The sequence below is a fragment of the Haemaphysalis longicornis genome, unplaced genomic scaffold, assembly GCF_048455015.1.
Source record: "Haemaphysalis longicornis isolate Haplotype H1 unplaced genomic scaffold, Haemaphysalis longicornis Haplotype H1 scaffold_10, whole genome shotgun sequence".
In the NCBI taxonomy this organism is placed as follows: domain Eukaryota; kingdom Metazoa; phylum Arthropoda; class Arachnida; order Ixodida; family Ixodidae; genus Haemaphysalis; species Haemaphysalis longicornis.
In genome coordinates this window covers 68,329,265-68,344,157 of record NW_027526204.1, presented here as the reverse complement: position 1 = coordinate 68,344,157, position 14,893 = coordinate 68,329,265, and the positions used below count along the sequence as shown (strand labels likewise).

The 14,893-nt window shown below is 49.2% G+C and overlaps 1 protein-coding gene across 4 annotated transcripts in view; it reads left to right on the top strand.

The window, feature by feature from the left end:
• LOC144158675 (multidrug resistance protein mrp-7-like) overlaps positions 1-14,893 on the top strand; it is a 149,822-nt gene that overhangs the window by 62,631 nt on the left and 72,298 nt on the right. For all 4 annotated transcript variants that reach the window (XM_077689710.1, XM_077689709.1, XM_077689707.1 and 1 more), the window contains exons 3-11: positions 643-777; positions 2,087-2,227; positions 6,215-6,349; positions 7,152-7,219; positions 7,603-7,722; positions 9,348-9,473; positions 9,769-9,931; positions 11,197-11,454; positions 12,409-12,612. In XM_077689710.1, the coding sequence (XP_077545836.1) occupies positions 643-777; positions 2,087-2,227; positions 6,215-6,349; positions 7,152-7,219; positions 7,603-7,722; positions 9,348-9,473; positions 9,769-9,931; positions 11,197-11,454; positions 12,409-12,612 (1,350 nt within the window). The remainder of the gene's footprint in view (positions 1-642; positions 778-2,086; positions 2,228-6,214; positions 6,350-7,151; positions 7,220-7,602; positions 7,723-9,347; positions 9,474-9,768; positions 9,932-11,196; positions 11,455-12,408; positions 12,613-14,893) is intronic.

The window sequence follows — 14,893 nt, the reverse complement described above, 5'->3', positions numbered from 1 at the left end:
GGAGTAGCCGAGGCGGGTTCGGAGGTGCCGGTCAATGGAGGTTGCTTGCAGCAGGTGGTGTTGATTTGTAAGGTGTGCTTCAATGAGCTTTGGTACTGTGTTATTGATGCCCAGCCCGAGGCTGCGCTCCGTCGAAGTGCAGTAGGGAAGCCCAAGGGCTGCATTATACGACTTTCGTATTAATGTGTCGAGCTTGGCGATTTCCTGGGATATTAGGACGAGGTATGGGGCACTATACACAATGCGGCTCGTGATCATGGATTGCACTATACGGCGGCAGATGTCTGCCTCCCGGAGTCCGTGTCGACGGTAGCATACTCGTTGGATAAGGTGAGTCAGTTGGGATACCGTTGTCCGGATTTTGGGGAGAAGGTCTGCTGGGGAGAAAGAAAGGTGATGGTATTGCACGCAGAGGATGTGTAGAGTTTTGACTGTTGTTGTGGGCTGGGCGTCAAAGGGCGCCTAATAGGTAGTGAGTGCGCCACTCCAAAAACAAATGGTTCTAAGCCCCTCGGAAGGCCTTTGAAACGTCCGTGTATCACAGGTGTAACTCCACAAATAAAGAAAACCTCGAAGGCCTACCATGCATTGATCATTGTGAAAACGTTACGTGCTCGGCATCTTCACTTTGTCATCGCCCAGCTCTTCAACATGGGGTCGTCGGCGATCGCCATTCGCCAAGGTAGCTACATGCTTCGAGAGAGACACAAGGTCACCGACGTGTGCCCGAACATCGCTCGGAGCGCGGCCGCCAACTTCGCCAGTGCAGTGGTTCTGGTGAGTCGCTCCCTGCGGCTCAACGCTTCCAACTAATCCTGTACATGTAGATCTAGGCTGCTGTAAAATATGTGTATGATTGTGTGTTGAGTTTGTAACACGTGTGAGTGAGTGAGTGAGTGAGTGAGTGAGTGAGTGAGTGAGTGAGTGAGTGAGTGAGTGAGTGAGTGAGTGAGTGAGTGAGTGAGTGAGTGAGTGAGTGAGTGAGTGAGTGAGTGAGTGAGTGAGTGAGTGAGTGAGTGAGTGAGTGAGTGAGTGAGTGAGTGAGTGAGTGAGTGAGTACAGAAGTGCACGACAATTCTCTATACTACGTATTTACCAGCCCTTCTTAAAGAAAGTTGAAAGAGGCGCGCGCCAAAGCTTTCTAACGTCGGAACTGCATCGAAAGTGCGCCAAAACCTTCGCTGAAAATGCGTCCAATCAATCTTCCAACCTTCAAAGACCCAAACAGCGAACGAAGAAGGAACCCATGCGACGATTTCTCGCGCACTAAGTAAACACATCTTCGAACGATCCATATGTACACCCATACGGGGTATATAAGATAAAGGTATACTGTTGCACCACTGCTTCATGATCGAGGCGTGTATTGTCCCATCCAAAACCGTTCTTTTTTTCTCGCGATTGTCAAGTAACCTTTTTTGGCACAATGGAAGCCCGGTTTGGTGCACTTCATGGGCATTCAGAGATTTTATCAGAGCTTTTAAGCAGGGCCAACGGGCCCATGGGGAAATGCATTAGTTTTTTGACAGGATTCCATCGGGTCCACTAAGAAACTTTCGCTTTAAAATACGAAGTTTTGTGATTATTGGAAAGCTCTCTCTCAAAGGCACGCTCTGCTCTTCAAGAAGAGCCAACTTATAGAGACCTTGTAACACTGCCAATAAACGCTTCCACTCTTTCCTTCGTGCATGGAAGCAGTGCGATAGCTGTACTTCTCGCCACAAGGCGATTTCGCGTGATTTGCTCGTCTAGCCGATACACCTTCCAGCTTGTGCTTTGCTTTGGTTGCGGTTTTTATTAAACTGGCTATCTGTTGCATTTATTGCTGCAAGAGAGAAGGAGCCGACCAATAGCCACGACATAGTAGCAGTGGCATCACTCAAGCCGACAAACAATGCCCAGACCGAGACAGAGATAGAAGTCTTTTGGGCGAGTCCATACGTTATCTTTTGGGCGTAGAAGTCTTTTTCTGGGGTTTCTTGTGACCCCTTCTTTTAAACCTGAGCGCGGGAAGCATTCCCGATTTTAAAAAAGTTGAGAAAAAGTGTTGCAAGCTCCCTTTGTTGAAGCTCCGTGCTGGCTGCAGGTGACACTCAGCTGCGTGTCGGCGTGGCGGAGCAAGCATGGCCAGTCCCCTTCTGCCTACGTCTGGTGCGTTCTCGGTCTCCTGGGCACGTCCGCCGTCATCGACGCGGTCGCAACCGCCCAGCTCCTCTGGGAACCCCAGGTTAGTTGACACACAAAAGTTTCGCTGTTTCGATTAGTGACTCGAGCGGGCGTCACTTCAGTGCCTTTTATTCTAGAGAGAGAGAGAGAGAGAGAGAAAACATCTTTATTTGTCCTGCAAACGCGACGCGGCCTCACGTCGTGTCACCCGGCCACTCGGCTTCCGCCACCTACTCATGCCTTACCCCCGGGTGGGGGTGACACTTTCGGGCGTTGAAGCTCGAGGGCGTCCGACACTTGCTGGACGGCCATGTGTTGTATGACGTAGTCTTTGCACGCCGCCGCACTGACAAGGTACGGCGGGAACGTCTCTGCTGCACTGGCCTCGCTCGGGTGTCTTCTGCAGTCCCACAGGATGTGGGCCGCCGTGGCCCTGTCCTTCTTGCACATCACACACACATCACTGGGGTACACCTCCGGGCATATGTGTTCAGCTATTACTGGAGTCATCAGCGCACGTGTTTGCAGCTGCCTAAACACCACTGCTTCGCGTCGCATCAGCTTAGGGTGGGGTGGGGGTAGCGTCCGGCGGTTAGTCCGGTACCACTCCAGAGTGTCCTTGTAGGTGGTGAGTGGCACCACCTCGTCGTCTTCCTCCGCCGCAAGTTGGGGGCTCGGGCTCGCGCCGCGGCTGGTGAACGCGCGTGCCGCCCGGTCCGCCTCCTCGTTGCGGTTCTCGCCCGTGCTCAACGGGCCGGCGTGCGCCGGGAACCACTTAATAGTCACCGCTGATCGTCTGGGGAGTAGGGCCCCGCACACCCTCACAACACTGAGGGAGACACTATTCGTAGCGTAGTGCGAGATCGCCTGTCTAACGTCACTGACGACTGTGGTGCACTCTGGGTTCGCAAGGGCTAATTCGATCGCCATCTCTTCGGCCTGGTCCGTGCTCTTGGCCCTGACGCTGCCGGCCGTGTACAGCGCGCCGGTGGTGGCTGCTACCACCGCCGCAGCGTACGTGTTGGGCCGGTCCGGGTACTTGGCTACGTCCACGTAGTATGCTCCGGTGTCCATCGCGTGTGTCGCCGTGAGTGCCTTGGCTCTGGCGAGCCGTCGTTCCTGATTGTGCTCAGGATGCATGTGCCAAGGGATGGGTGGCACGTGGAGGTTGCGGAGCAGGTCCCGCAGGAGCGAGGCTCGCTCCGCGCCGTCCTGCGTTCCTTGTCCCTGGTGCCCGAGCCGCTGTACGATCGCGCGTCCCGCTCTCGTTTGCCTTAGTCTCGTTAGCTGTGCCGTGCGCTGGGCCTCGGCTATCTCGTCAAGAGTGTTGTGAACTCCCAGCTCGAGGAGCTTGTCCGTGCTGGTGTGCGTGTATAGCCCGAGTGCCGCCTTATACGCCTTGCGGATGATGGCGTCGAGCTTTTTGCGCTCCGCCGCCTTCCAGTTGTGGAAAGCCGCTACATAGGCTACATGACTGACTACGAATGACTGGACGAGCCGGAGCAGACTTGCTTCCTTCATCCCCGCATGCCTGGTGGACACTCTCCGGATGAGTCTAGTGGCCGTTTCCATCTTGGTTTCCAGCTTCCTGATTGCGAGGCCGTTGTGCCTGAGCGCGTCTATGTGGAGGCCGAGGACCCTCAGGGTCTTAACGTGTGGGATGGCCGTGCCGTCCCGCGGTCTCTAGAGCAGCATGTATTTGAAAGATAACTGCACAAGCGAAAGTTGGGACCACTCTGTCTGTCTGTTTTGATATCACGTCTGGTATCGTGCATCCCTCTACGTGGCGTGGCAACCAACGAAGAGGTTGCCGGAACCATGAGAGACAGAAAAGTCAATCACTTCTAGATCTCCAAGAAGTACTGCTTTTACGCCTCGCTTGCAGGGAGTTCGGGGAAGCATATGGTAGGTTTGGAGTAGTTAGATACGTCTTCATATTAAATTCGACCACAGCTGTGAATACGAACACAGGTCAAGAATGATGGCACTCGCTGGAGTACGGAAACTCCTTAATGCACCAAAGGCCTTGCGAAATGTACCAAATTACGAATAGAACACATGAATGCTAACAGAAGCAACAACACATCCTCAAACTAATTTTTCTTGGTCTGTTTATTGGTGAGAACCGCAAATAGGGGGACTATTGTTTACACGAGTGAGCCCGCTTAAAGCGCGGCCCGCATGAAGCGAAGTCGCATCGAAAAAAACGGGAAACGCTGCCCGGTGGCGGCCGCAGATGAGCCACGGCGATGACAGGCAGGTAGTTCCTCGATGATCCAGCTCTGTTCGACACATAGAGAAAAGTATTCCTTCCTCCATCATAGATTGAACTAGAATATCTACGTTCTAGACGGGAGAAAGGATCGAGTTGCGTCGCGGCGGCTAGTTTGTCGCCCAGAATAACTCCGTGTGAGCGAGCACGTAAGGGGAATGCCGCCGCCGGCGGGACACCGTCCCGCTTAATCGCGATGCTTCTGCAAGCTCGCAACAGTTCTTCCCAAGGCAAAGCTACTAGGCAGGCCTAGTAATGAGAAGGTTTGGATAAGTTTGCAAGGGCGGCGCACTTTGATACCTCTAAACATAGGACTGAAAAATGTGCGACAGAACATTGCATAACAATGCAAAGGTACATAAAAAAGTCCGGACGATAACTAGATAGGTTATCTCACAGGCGCCATAGTTAAACGTATGAACTAACGCAGCTACTCTTCGAAAAGTACCAATGCAATTTTAGGAAGTTGCAAATGGCCCTACGACAGCTGTAATCGTACAAACATCAAAGCCGTTAACAACAACGCACGAACGCGTGGCCATCTTACAAGCAGCGCCGCCTGCTTAGCAGACAGATCGTTGGACGGTGCAGCAGAATCCAGGTATGTGAAAGCTATTGTTTCGCCTCTTCAAAGCAGTGAAGAGGCGTCGAGGCAGGAGAAAATCATTGGAAAAAAGGCAAGCAAAGCAATGTCATCACAAATAGGAATAAAGCAGTTATAGTACCCGAGGAGGTCTATGGAGATCTGTACAGAGCCGCGACATCCAGGATAAACCGAACGAGGAAGTTGTTAAGAGGACGTAGACATCCAAAAGGCTTTGAAAGAAATTGGAGGGCTCCAAAGCACCTGGTGACGATCAGATAACAGCCGACCTCGTGAAGGATGGCGGGCAAATTGTAGTAGTAAAACGAGCAAAACTGTACATGGAATGCCTAAATAATGCGAGTGTACCCGAATATTTAAAGAACGCGAACATCATCCTAATCCATAAGAAGGGTGACATGAAGGACTGGAAAATATACAGGCCGCTACTGTCAGTTGTCTACAGGATACTTGCTAAAGTAATCGCTAACAGAATTTCTTCCACCTTAGATTTCAGTCAACCTAAAGAAAAAGCAGTGTTTCAAAAAGGACATTCAACAATGGACCATATTCACACGATCATTACGTTTGTTAAGTTCGTTACGTTTGTAGCCCGTTTGCAAGAGGGTCGTATTGCGCGGTGTCAACCACCGAAGTCGCTATCGGCCTGTACTGGCAGGGGCTTGATGTGTACCGAATATTTAATTCATTTCGCGTATTGTGCAAACATGTGTGGATGTAGCGCAGAGTCCTGAATTTATGCATGCTGTGTTTAATTAGGTTTGAGATTCAAATTTTTTTCACAAGAAAAATGCAGCAAGAAGGTGTTCGACGTTTTTGAAATAGAACAAACATTCTGTTTCAATAAATCTGCGTAAGCTCAAATCAAACCGAACGAAGTCAAATCATACCAAATGAAATCTTTACTGTTTTCCCTTCGAAGTTGAAGGGAGGAAAAAGTATCAATCCGCACGTTTACAGCCTGACAAATCCCAAGACTGCTTCTTTTTAATTTTTTTCGGCAGGTTTTTTTTCATATCTCATGAGAATGTACGTTGCCAAAACGGAATGACAATTCGCAGTATATATATGGAGCTGCTGTTATATGGCGTCCTGTTGTGTGTACATTTTGTTCTCTTATTTTGGTATAGCAGCAGGTTTTGCGGGATAACGTTGTCTCTTGATCTGCGCAGACGCTGACTGTTTCCGACTACAGCTACTCGCCAACTGTTGTGCTGGTGAACGTGCTGGCTGTGTTCTTTCTACTGGGATCCTTTTTGTGCGCGGGTCTCCGCGATCGCATCCTCTTCAAGCGAACCCAACCTCAGGTGCCGGCCTCATAAGTGCTTCTTCTCTTCTTTCTACTTGCCCTTGTCCAAAGCTTGTTATTCCTTGGTGAGGTGGTGGCGCTGTTTGAAAATATTGGCTTTTATCTCGGTGTCCCCTGTACCTCAGCTCATTTCTAAGTTGCATCTCGCCTTCATAGTGAGCGAACAACTGCGCCATAATGAAGGCAGACAACATCTACATACGAAGTACCTCACCTCGTGCATTTTTCTTGCTTTATTGCCAACCAGACATTCCCAAGTCTTTTCTATCACGAATACACATTTGCATGTGGCGTGTGAAAGAGCCGCCCCTCATGGCTCTTCGGTGGAATGTTATTTGCCAAATCGTCACGTGATCCCAAGGCAAAACATCTGGCGCCTGGTCCTACAGTTCCTTGACCCAAGGTGACCCGTGGTGATTGGCCGCAGATAGTTTTGGGCTGCTAGGGTGCAGCAATTGCTAGATCTCCCTGTAAAGCAAGGTCTGCCTGTTCGCTACTCACTCACTCACTCACTCACTCACTCACTCACTCACTCACTCACTCACTCACTCACTCACTCACTCACTCACTCACTCACTCACTCACTCACTCACTCACTCACTGTATTTGAAAACTGCCGTCGGGGCTGAAAGAGCTAACAGTAACGTGAGCAAGTCAACACAAAGATGTAAGAGATTGTTGACTACCAGAAATGTTCTGTGCTTGTAAAATTTGCAGCAAATTCAACTAATTGTAAGGTAGGTTTCGCATTCAATAAATTCGAACCCTTCAACAAATTTGAAATTTCGTTTATGTTTCAGTGCAAGCAAAGGGACTCCGAGGACTCAACGTCACCCTTCGGTGCTGTTGTTTGCTGGCCATTGCGCAGGTAAGTAGTGTTAGTTCTGCTTCGTGCGAAGTTTCGTGCTCTCGGGCGCACCAACCAGTGGATTGTGCGACAGAGCGACCAAAATGCTTCCTGAAGTGCGTGTGGCAATGCTTATCCAGGCTGCCGATTATGAGTGTAGTTCGTGGCGATTTCTATAGCGCAGACGGTTTTAGCTTTTTAAGAACTTTCTAACACTCATGTTCCCACATGAGACCTTTGCCTTGCTGCGGTTGTTATTGCCTCCGCGCTGAAGTTAGCCCTTTAACTTGCTTTTACTAGAGTTTGTATTTTGTGCTACGCGACGCCCCAGAATAACCGCTTAGCGTTTTACTTGGCGGTCGCGTAAAACCCTTCTGAAACATCACGTGCTCTCTTGCTCGCAGTCACCTAATAAACATCGTAGTCCGGAAAAACGTGGCCATCGAAAATGCGCCGCCTCTGCAGTACAGGGCCAGGAGCGCCCCTTTGCAACGACAACTTCGCCGTCGCCTCATCAACCGCTGGTGAGTAGCGGTGCGCATGAATTGCCAATTATTCATTCATTCATTCATTCATTCATTCATTCATTCATTCATTCATTCATTCATTCATATAGCAGATGAATCTGAACACAAGCGGAAGAACGGTTGGTGCTGATTAGTAGTGTGGACCGCTGGGTTACACTTCAGCTGCGATTCTTATGTTAGTACAAGAACATGGAATATAACGAACGGAATTGAAAACAGCCGGCCTGTCTCGTGTACGTTTGCAATGTGTTCTATGCACCACGCTTGACGTTTAGCACAAGACGCGTTACTTGGTGATATAGAATGAAAGTAAGGCTCTATGAAATTCGCAAGTGAAACAGGCCCGATGCTGGTCAGATCGATGAATAGGCTTACACTACCTTTGTCCTGAACCTTCTGCATAGCTTGGTCACAACGGCTGCGACCCGCACGCTACTGCTGAGAAATTCCTCCATATTCCCTGCTGTGCCTATGTTGAACAAGAATCCAACCCCAAGCTCCCTACTTTCTGGAAGTCCTCGATAGCACAGAATGTGCCCGCTATACGACTCATCAAAGCCCTGACCTATTCCTCTAACCTCACCTAATCTGTATTATTCCAGTTCGGGCCTTCTCGAATAGCACAGCTAAGCTGCCCTCGCTAGAGAAAGTTTGAACGTTAAACGTTGCCTGTTTGATGCTTCAGAGATGGCCCATCCATGGCCAATAGGTTCTAAGCACCCTCTGCTATATCACTGACCTCAGCGCCACCGCGGTCATGAGCATCTACAGCTGCTAGGGAAGGAGGGTCATAAGTTTTGTCGTTAGTTGAATCATAGGTTGTGGTCAAATACTACACCAGGGCGGTCAGGTCCTGTTATGGTAGGGAGTGCTGTTTGTGTTAACTCACACGTGTGTCTCTTTCTTAGGTAATGACTGGAAAATTTGTCCATGACCAGTCCTTTTGATTCTAAGAAAACAGCCTTTGTTGAACAATCCTTGTGAAAGACTTATTGAAAGCCGAGTAGGGAATATGAAATGAGCTAGCGTGTGCAAGCTTATTAGTTGCTTCAAAAATCGGTGATATAGATAGCGGCCGGTAGTGTCTAACTGGATTTTAGCGCCTTGTTTAACACGAAAAATCTTTTACTGCTTGCATTATTTCCGAAAATCAGCCGTTTAAAAAGGTGGTCGAATATGTCCCAAGAGCGACGATGCAACATCCGCAACATACTTGCTGCGTTTAATATTAACTTGCAGTTTTTTAGTAACATTTAAAGCTGTTTTTTCACGGCAATAGTTGTAGTTAAACTTGTGGTCATGAGTCGGACATCACATCCAGGGTTTGAGCATGCTAATCAACTAGCGGAGTATTTTGACTTACATGACAGCCTGCTTTTAGGTGCTTGAGTGCCGGATAGGGCGCATTTCAGAAGGTCTCCGTAAAGCTTATATGAGATAGATTGACAATCTAACTCTCGTTCTTTTTTGTGCCATGTTTTTGCGCGCTGGATTGTCAATCATGAGCATTCACCAACTCGCCCAAATCACAGTCCTCTTGAATTATATGAGATAGGTCGGGTGAATTTTTGTAGGACTTACTTGCGCCCTGCTATCAAGCCGACTCTATTTTGCTATTACAGGAGGGGCATGATGCTCGGAGCATTTATAAGCAACGTGGCTGCCGTGGTATGGATCGACATCATGTGGACATCTCTAGTGAGCCTCACCTATTTCGGCTGTGTCATCATCAAGGTGCCCATTCTGGAGTGAGTGCCTGCATCTTCCAACATGCAATTGCATTAGTATTCGGGGGCACAAACCGTTATACAGGAACGTTGCGACCTCACTTGTGGAGTACCATCTATTCATGAAAGGGTGAAAACCATTAAAGAACGTGGATGAATGGCGTGACATCCGGAGGTGTATGCCTGGTGCAAGAAAACGATAATCCCGTAGGCCATGTTCCATTTCATGCACAGCCAGTGCGCCGCCTAGGTACTCCATGTGGTGTTGTTGGTACACAGTTTTCCGTTTCAAGGTGCCTCCACGGTGCAATCCCAGGGCCCTGATCGAGGCTCGTGATGACTGGGATCGCGCCACGACGGCCGTCCTCTTCGCTGCTGCATCGATTGCAGACCTGCTGATCTGCTGCTACCAGATGCACGTGGCGCTGCGGATGTGCGTTCGAGTGCGCTCTATGCTCCAGGGCGCCCTGTTCGTGAAGGTACCACAACCATGCTGTCGAAGCCATCACTACGGGGGAGTGGACGGCTGTGGCTCCCGTCCTAATGTCGCCGCAGTAGTCCGAAGGTGCTATCATTTTGAGACTGCTGGTAAAACTGGTTCGAGGAAAAAAACTGGCTTCCATGCTTGAATCCTATCCGGTGTTTTGTAAGCATTCTTCAATGCATGTTGATAGCCCTTCAGACCTTGGTAAATTTCTCTTGGCAATTTAAATGGCTAAAATGAGATAATTTCACAGTCAGTAATGACGGTGCGTCTTGAGGGTGAGCAAAGAGAGTACAATATTAGACAGGGACCAACAGGGACCAAGTAGCCAGCTAGGCCCAACGATTAGGTTGCTTGATTAAAATTCGTCGTAAATGAAAAAGAATTGCTAGTGCTATATGTAGAAAAAAGTGTAGCAATTACTATCTTGGAAATAATGAACTACGCAAATCAGCCGTTGAATGTTGGTAGCAATGCACGAACATGCAATTTGATAAAAAGAAGGCGGACATCAAATCTCGCACATCACCGTACCGCGTGTAAAGGCTAAACGTCATTCGGGACTTAACACAACGAGGCAGAACGGGCCGACACATCACACAGGCTGCAGCTACTTGTGTGACGTCGTTTTGTTAACGCCTGCCGTCAATGCGGCTCTTATAATCTAGACTGACGCAATAAAATATAATATCGTGCTGATATTTAATTACTGACGGGAGTTTGTAAAATTGAAATTTCCGCGCTATGTTGGATTGTCTAGGTTTTTTGTCGTCTTTGAGGCTGGTGGGGTATCAAACCGTGCATTAAATTGCTAGTCACGCATAAAGGGTATCATCAGTCCCAATGCATCGGCCTTAGAGTATCTTTTGAAGGATGCTGTGTCAGGTGGTCCTAGCCTTGGCTTTCTCGGTGCCAACACAGGTGGTGGCCAACAGTCACTATCTTCAGTTGGCTTGATGCTCTCAGCAAGGGTTGGAGAATGAGCAGAGAACACAGTGTCTCACCGGTGTTCCGCGGGGCTGTGGTCAGTCCCGTGCACTTTTCAGTGCTGTAATAGATGAACTATCTGAAGTACTAAGACGTCACCAGCCACTACTTATGTCATTGCAACACCATATATCCACAGTAAAAGCTTAGGAACTATGTTCTAAATGCGTTCGAAACATTTGAAAGAAATGTTTTAGCAACCCCTTGCTAAAGCATTGCCTGTTTGCACATTGCACATTGCATGTCTCGCACGTTTTTCTGCGTTGCACGCAGATGACTCGGCTGTCGCCCCTAGCGTTGGCTCGCAACCCGTCGGGATACGTGGTCTCGCTGCTGGGAGTCGACTGCATCCAGATATCGTCCACGCTGCTGCAGATACCGCAGCCCCTGGCTGGCCTGGTTTGCATGCCCTTCGTGCTCTACCTGCTGGGGAACCGCGCGGGGCTCGTTCCAGCCCTCGGCTGTACCGTTTGGTTGCTGCTGGTCATGCTGCTGCCACTGCCCGTGTCGGTCCTGCAGAACGCGCTCTGGGTGCGTCTAGCAGCTGCCGCACCGTGCCGAGAGCGGCGTGCAGCTCTATGGGGCCTTGCATTAGAGGCGATGAGCTAGACCAGTCAGGTGCATCAGTATACGGCATGATCTAACGCATAAGAGCTATGGTAGCGCGAGATGATTCCATTGACAGACAGATAAACGCCTGCAGGTATACCGACCATTGATCGAATCTTTAAGCGCTGCAGTTTTTTAGCACCCCGGATAGACTCAAAATTTTTGCCTTCCGCGGTGAATGCCAACCAAATTGTTCAGTTGCGAATGATTAGCTTCGCTGCCAAACTGTTAAAAGGGCCCTGTGTCGTTACTCTCGACTATAATAGGCCTCCCGACTTGGTTGCACCTTAGACGCTTCTATAGCGTTTATAGACGCTAATATATAGATAAGCGTCTATAGACGCTACTCGCCTCCTGGCATTGCTCCCAGCACGGGAGTTGTACATTTATTCTTTTCTTGTTGTCTCCTACTCTTCTTCTTCCATCTACTTCCTTTGTTTCCTTCTCCCCCTTCCCCGCAGAGTAGCATGTCGGCGGATTCATGCTGGCGAACCTCTCTGCTTCCTCTGTAATAAATAGCCTCTCTCTCTCTCTCTCTAGGTCAAACGCTGAAAATTAGACTACTGTCGAACATTTCATTACGTGATCAGGCCACGAGTATATAATTTATATTGCCACATATTGGGGGTCAATGGACAGGTACGCCGTAGTGTAAATGCAATAGCGGTCGCGTCAAGAGGAACGATGCGAGTCGTCTATCCAAAGGGCCCTGCCCACCCCAGTGCATAAGGTCAACTGAGTACAGAGTCTCACGTAGATAACTCCATGATTAGGGTAATTCGCAGTCCTTGCATAAGGACGGACGACATGCGCGCGCCGTCCATCACTAGTTTGTGTTCCGACAAGTGCTCGGGGATCTAAGCGTGTGCTACGCAGATACGTGTGACGCGGTTCCGGGACGAGCGCCTGAGGAGAACGGCGGACCTGCTGTCGTCGGTGCGCGTGGTCAAGCTGTACGCGTGGGAAGACGCCTACATGGGCGCCGTGAACCGTGTCCGCAACTCCGAGCTCGCCGCCCTCCTGCGGGCCAATGTACTGGACGGCCTGGTCGACTCTCTCTACAGTTCCACTTCTACGCTGGTGCGTCGAATATAAAGGAGCTGTTTCTCCTTACAAGACGCCTTTCTTATGCCTACGCTACACGGCAACTTTCTGTTGACAGTTAGGTGATTACTGACACAAATGTGCCTAATGAATGTTCGATGCGCAACTCGATATACAATTAAGTCGAATGCCTTCAGAATGCCTTTGAAATGGCCGGGTTGCACGGGCACTGGAGTTTCACTAAGAGGAACGCTGAACACGCCCAAGAAAGTGAAAATTAGCACAGAGTTCCACAAGACTTTCACACAGTGCTGGACACTGAGCGCTGGACTCATTATGGGCAACAAAGCTAATAAATACCAATAAGAATGGTGTTACAAAACGAATGACGAATGCGCTTTGAGTTGCAATTTTACAGCGCTTTATCTGCGAGCGCAATCACCCTGGCGCGGTAGCAACGAGTTCAAGAAACAAACACGATTCTTTCCAACTTGTGATTTCTCATTATTGTCAGGTAAATTAGCTTAGTGAAACTTGGAAGTAGTAGTAAAAATCATGAAACCTTCCGTCAAGCGACGAGAATGGTTGAACACGAAGCTTTCTTGGGAGGGATTCCTTGGTTGTCTGAGTTTGGAACTCACAGACGGTTTGGACTTTGACTCGTTCAGCTTTGACATTGGCTTGCACGCAGTGGCTTTGACTTTGAACCTGCCGCGGTGGCTCAATGGCTAAGGCGTTGCGCTGCTGAGCACGAGGTCGCAGGTTCGATTCCCGGCGGCGGCGGCGGCCGCTTTTCTGATGGAGGCGAAAAGCCATAACGTCCGTGTGTACGAGATTTCGGCGCACGTTAATTAAAGATCCCCAGGCGGTCAAAATTAATCCGTAGCCCTCCACTACGGCGCGCCTCATCGCCTGCGATGCGTCGGCGCGTTAAACCCCACAATCAATCAAAACAATTTGACTTGATTCTGCGCCAGTTTATTTTGCGCGAAGAAAGTTTCGACTTCAACCGTCGTCCGTGTTAGACAGAGGCTGAATAATTTTTCTAATTTTGCACGTCCATGCACCCCTCTCCAAATTCTTTTTAGACCGTGCCGTAATGACGCACTCGGATGGGCGTGGGCTTTCTAACGCAAACGACCCAGGTTAGAGTCCGACCACGGGAAGCGTTTTTTTAAGACGAAAGGATTTTTTATTCCCGGATACACCAAGATTTCGCTGACGTCATAGCCATCACGAATATGACGCCAGTAGAATGAAGCAAGCGGCCTGTAAAGGGTGCACTCCTGCAGACAGGGTCTTCTTGCGGTGAAGCAACCTTTAGTACTAAAGGGTGCGTTATACCTAGGGTTGCTCGTTTTCGGGTTTTATGTTTTGACACGAAAGTGTTTTTTTTTGCCGGGATACACCAACATTTCACTGACGTCATATCCGTCACGAAAATGACGTCAGTACACCTTTGCCGAAGGGGCCTACCAGCAGGACGCCGCTCGCCAAGCCCACCCACAAGACGGCCGCCGACCTGCAAATCATGATAAGCTGCAGATTTCGCTGCACATTTCACTTTCGTGTTTTACAGATTCCTATGACAGAGGAATCAACCACAATTTTTCACTTCACCCACGGTCATCATTATCCTAAGAGAAAGTTGGCTTTCCTGCAGTGCGTTTAGTGGTGCGCATGGACACGATCAGCGAGACATTGAAAGCTGCGCGATAATAAACGAATGATAATATAGTAATGAGAGAAGCAAACAATTGCAGTAAACCCTTGTTTAGTCAGGTCCACGGGACAGATTTCCTTACAGGCGATACTTGGTTGAAAGAGGGAATGATTTTTGCTCTACGCACTGGAGTGCGAACAGGGAAAACTTCCAGCAAAGCGGGATTAAGAATAAAGCTTCTTTTTATAAGGCTGTGTGTAGAGTGCCGCCCAACGGTACTATAAGCACTCCACTAAAAGGACGTCAGATAAACTTTAGGATCCTGGACACATCCTGGACACATAAAATTGGTATTCTTGAAGTGCGTCTTCGACGCGAAATGCGCCACCAGGGAGACATTGAAAGTTTCGACTTCATAAACATTTATTGACGTTAGTTCGAGTGTAGAAATGCGAGTTCAACCTCCTTATCCAGGAGGCTGCGAGCCCGCGCTAAAACTTGAGAAAGGGCTACAATTTTTCCCTCGCAAACCGACATGGGGCTCTCCTTCGTGCTGCGTTGTGCTACGACACTGAGCAGGGAAATGCGCTGTTTAGTTCATTTTCAACATCTGTACTATTTAATTATATGCACCTATCGTCTTCTCAATTTTGA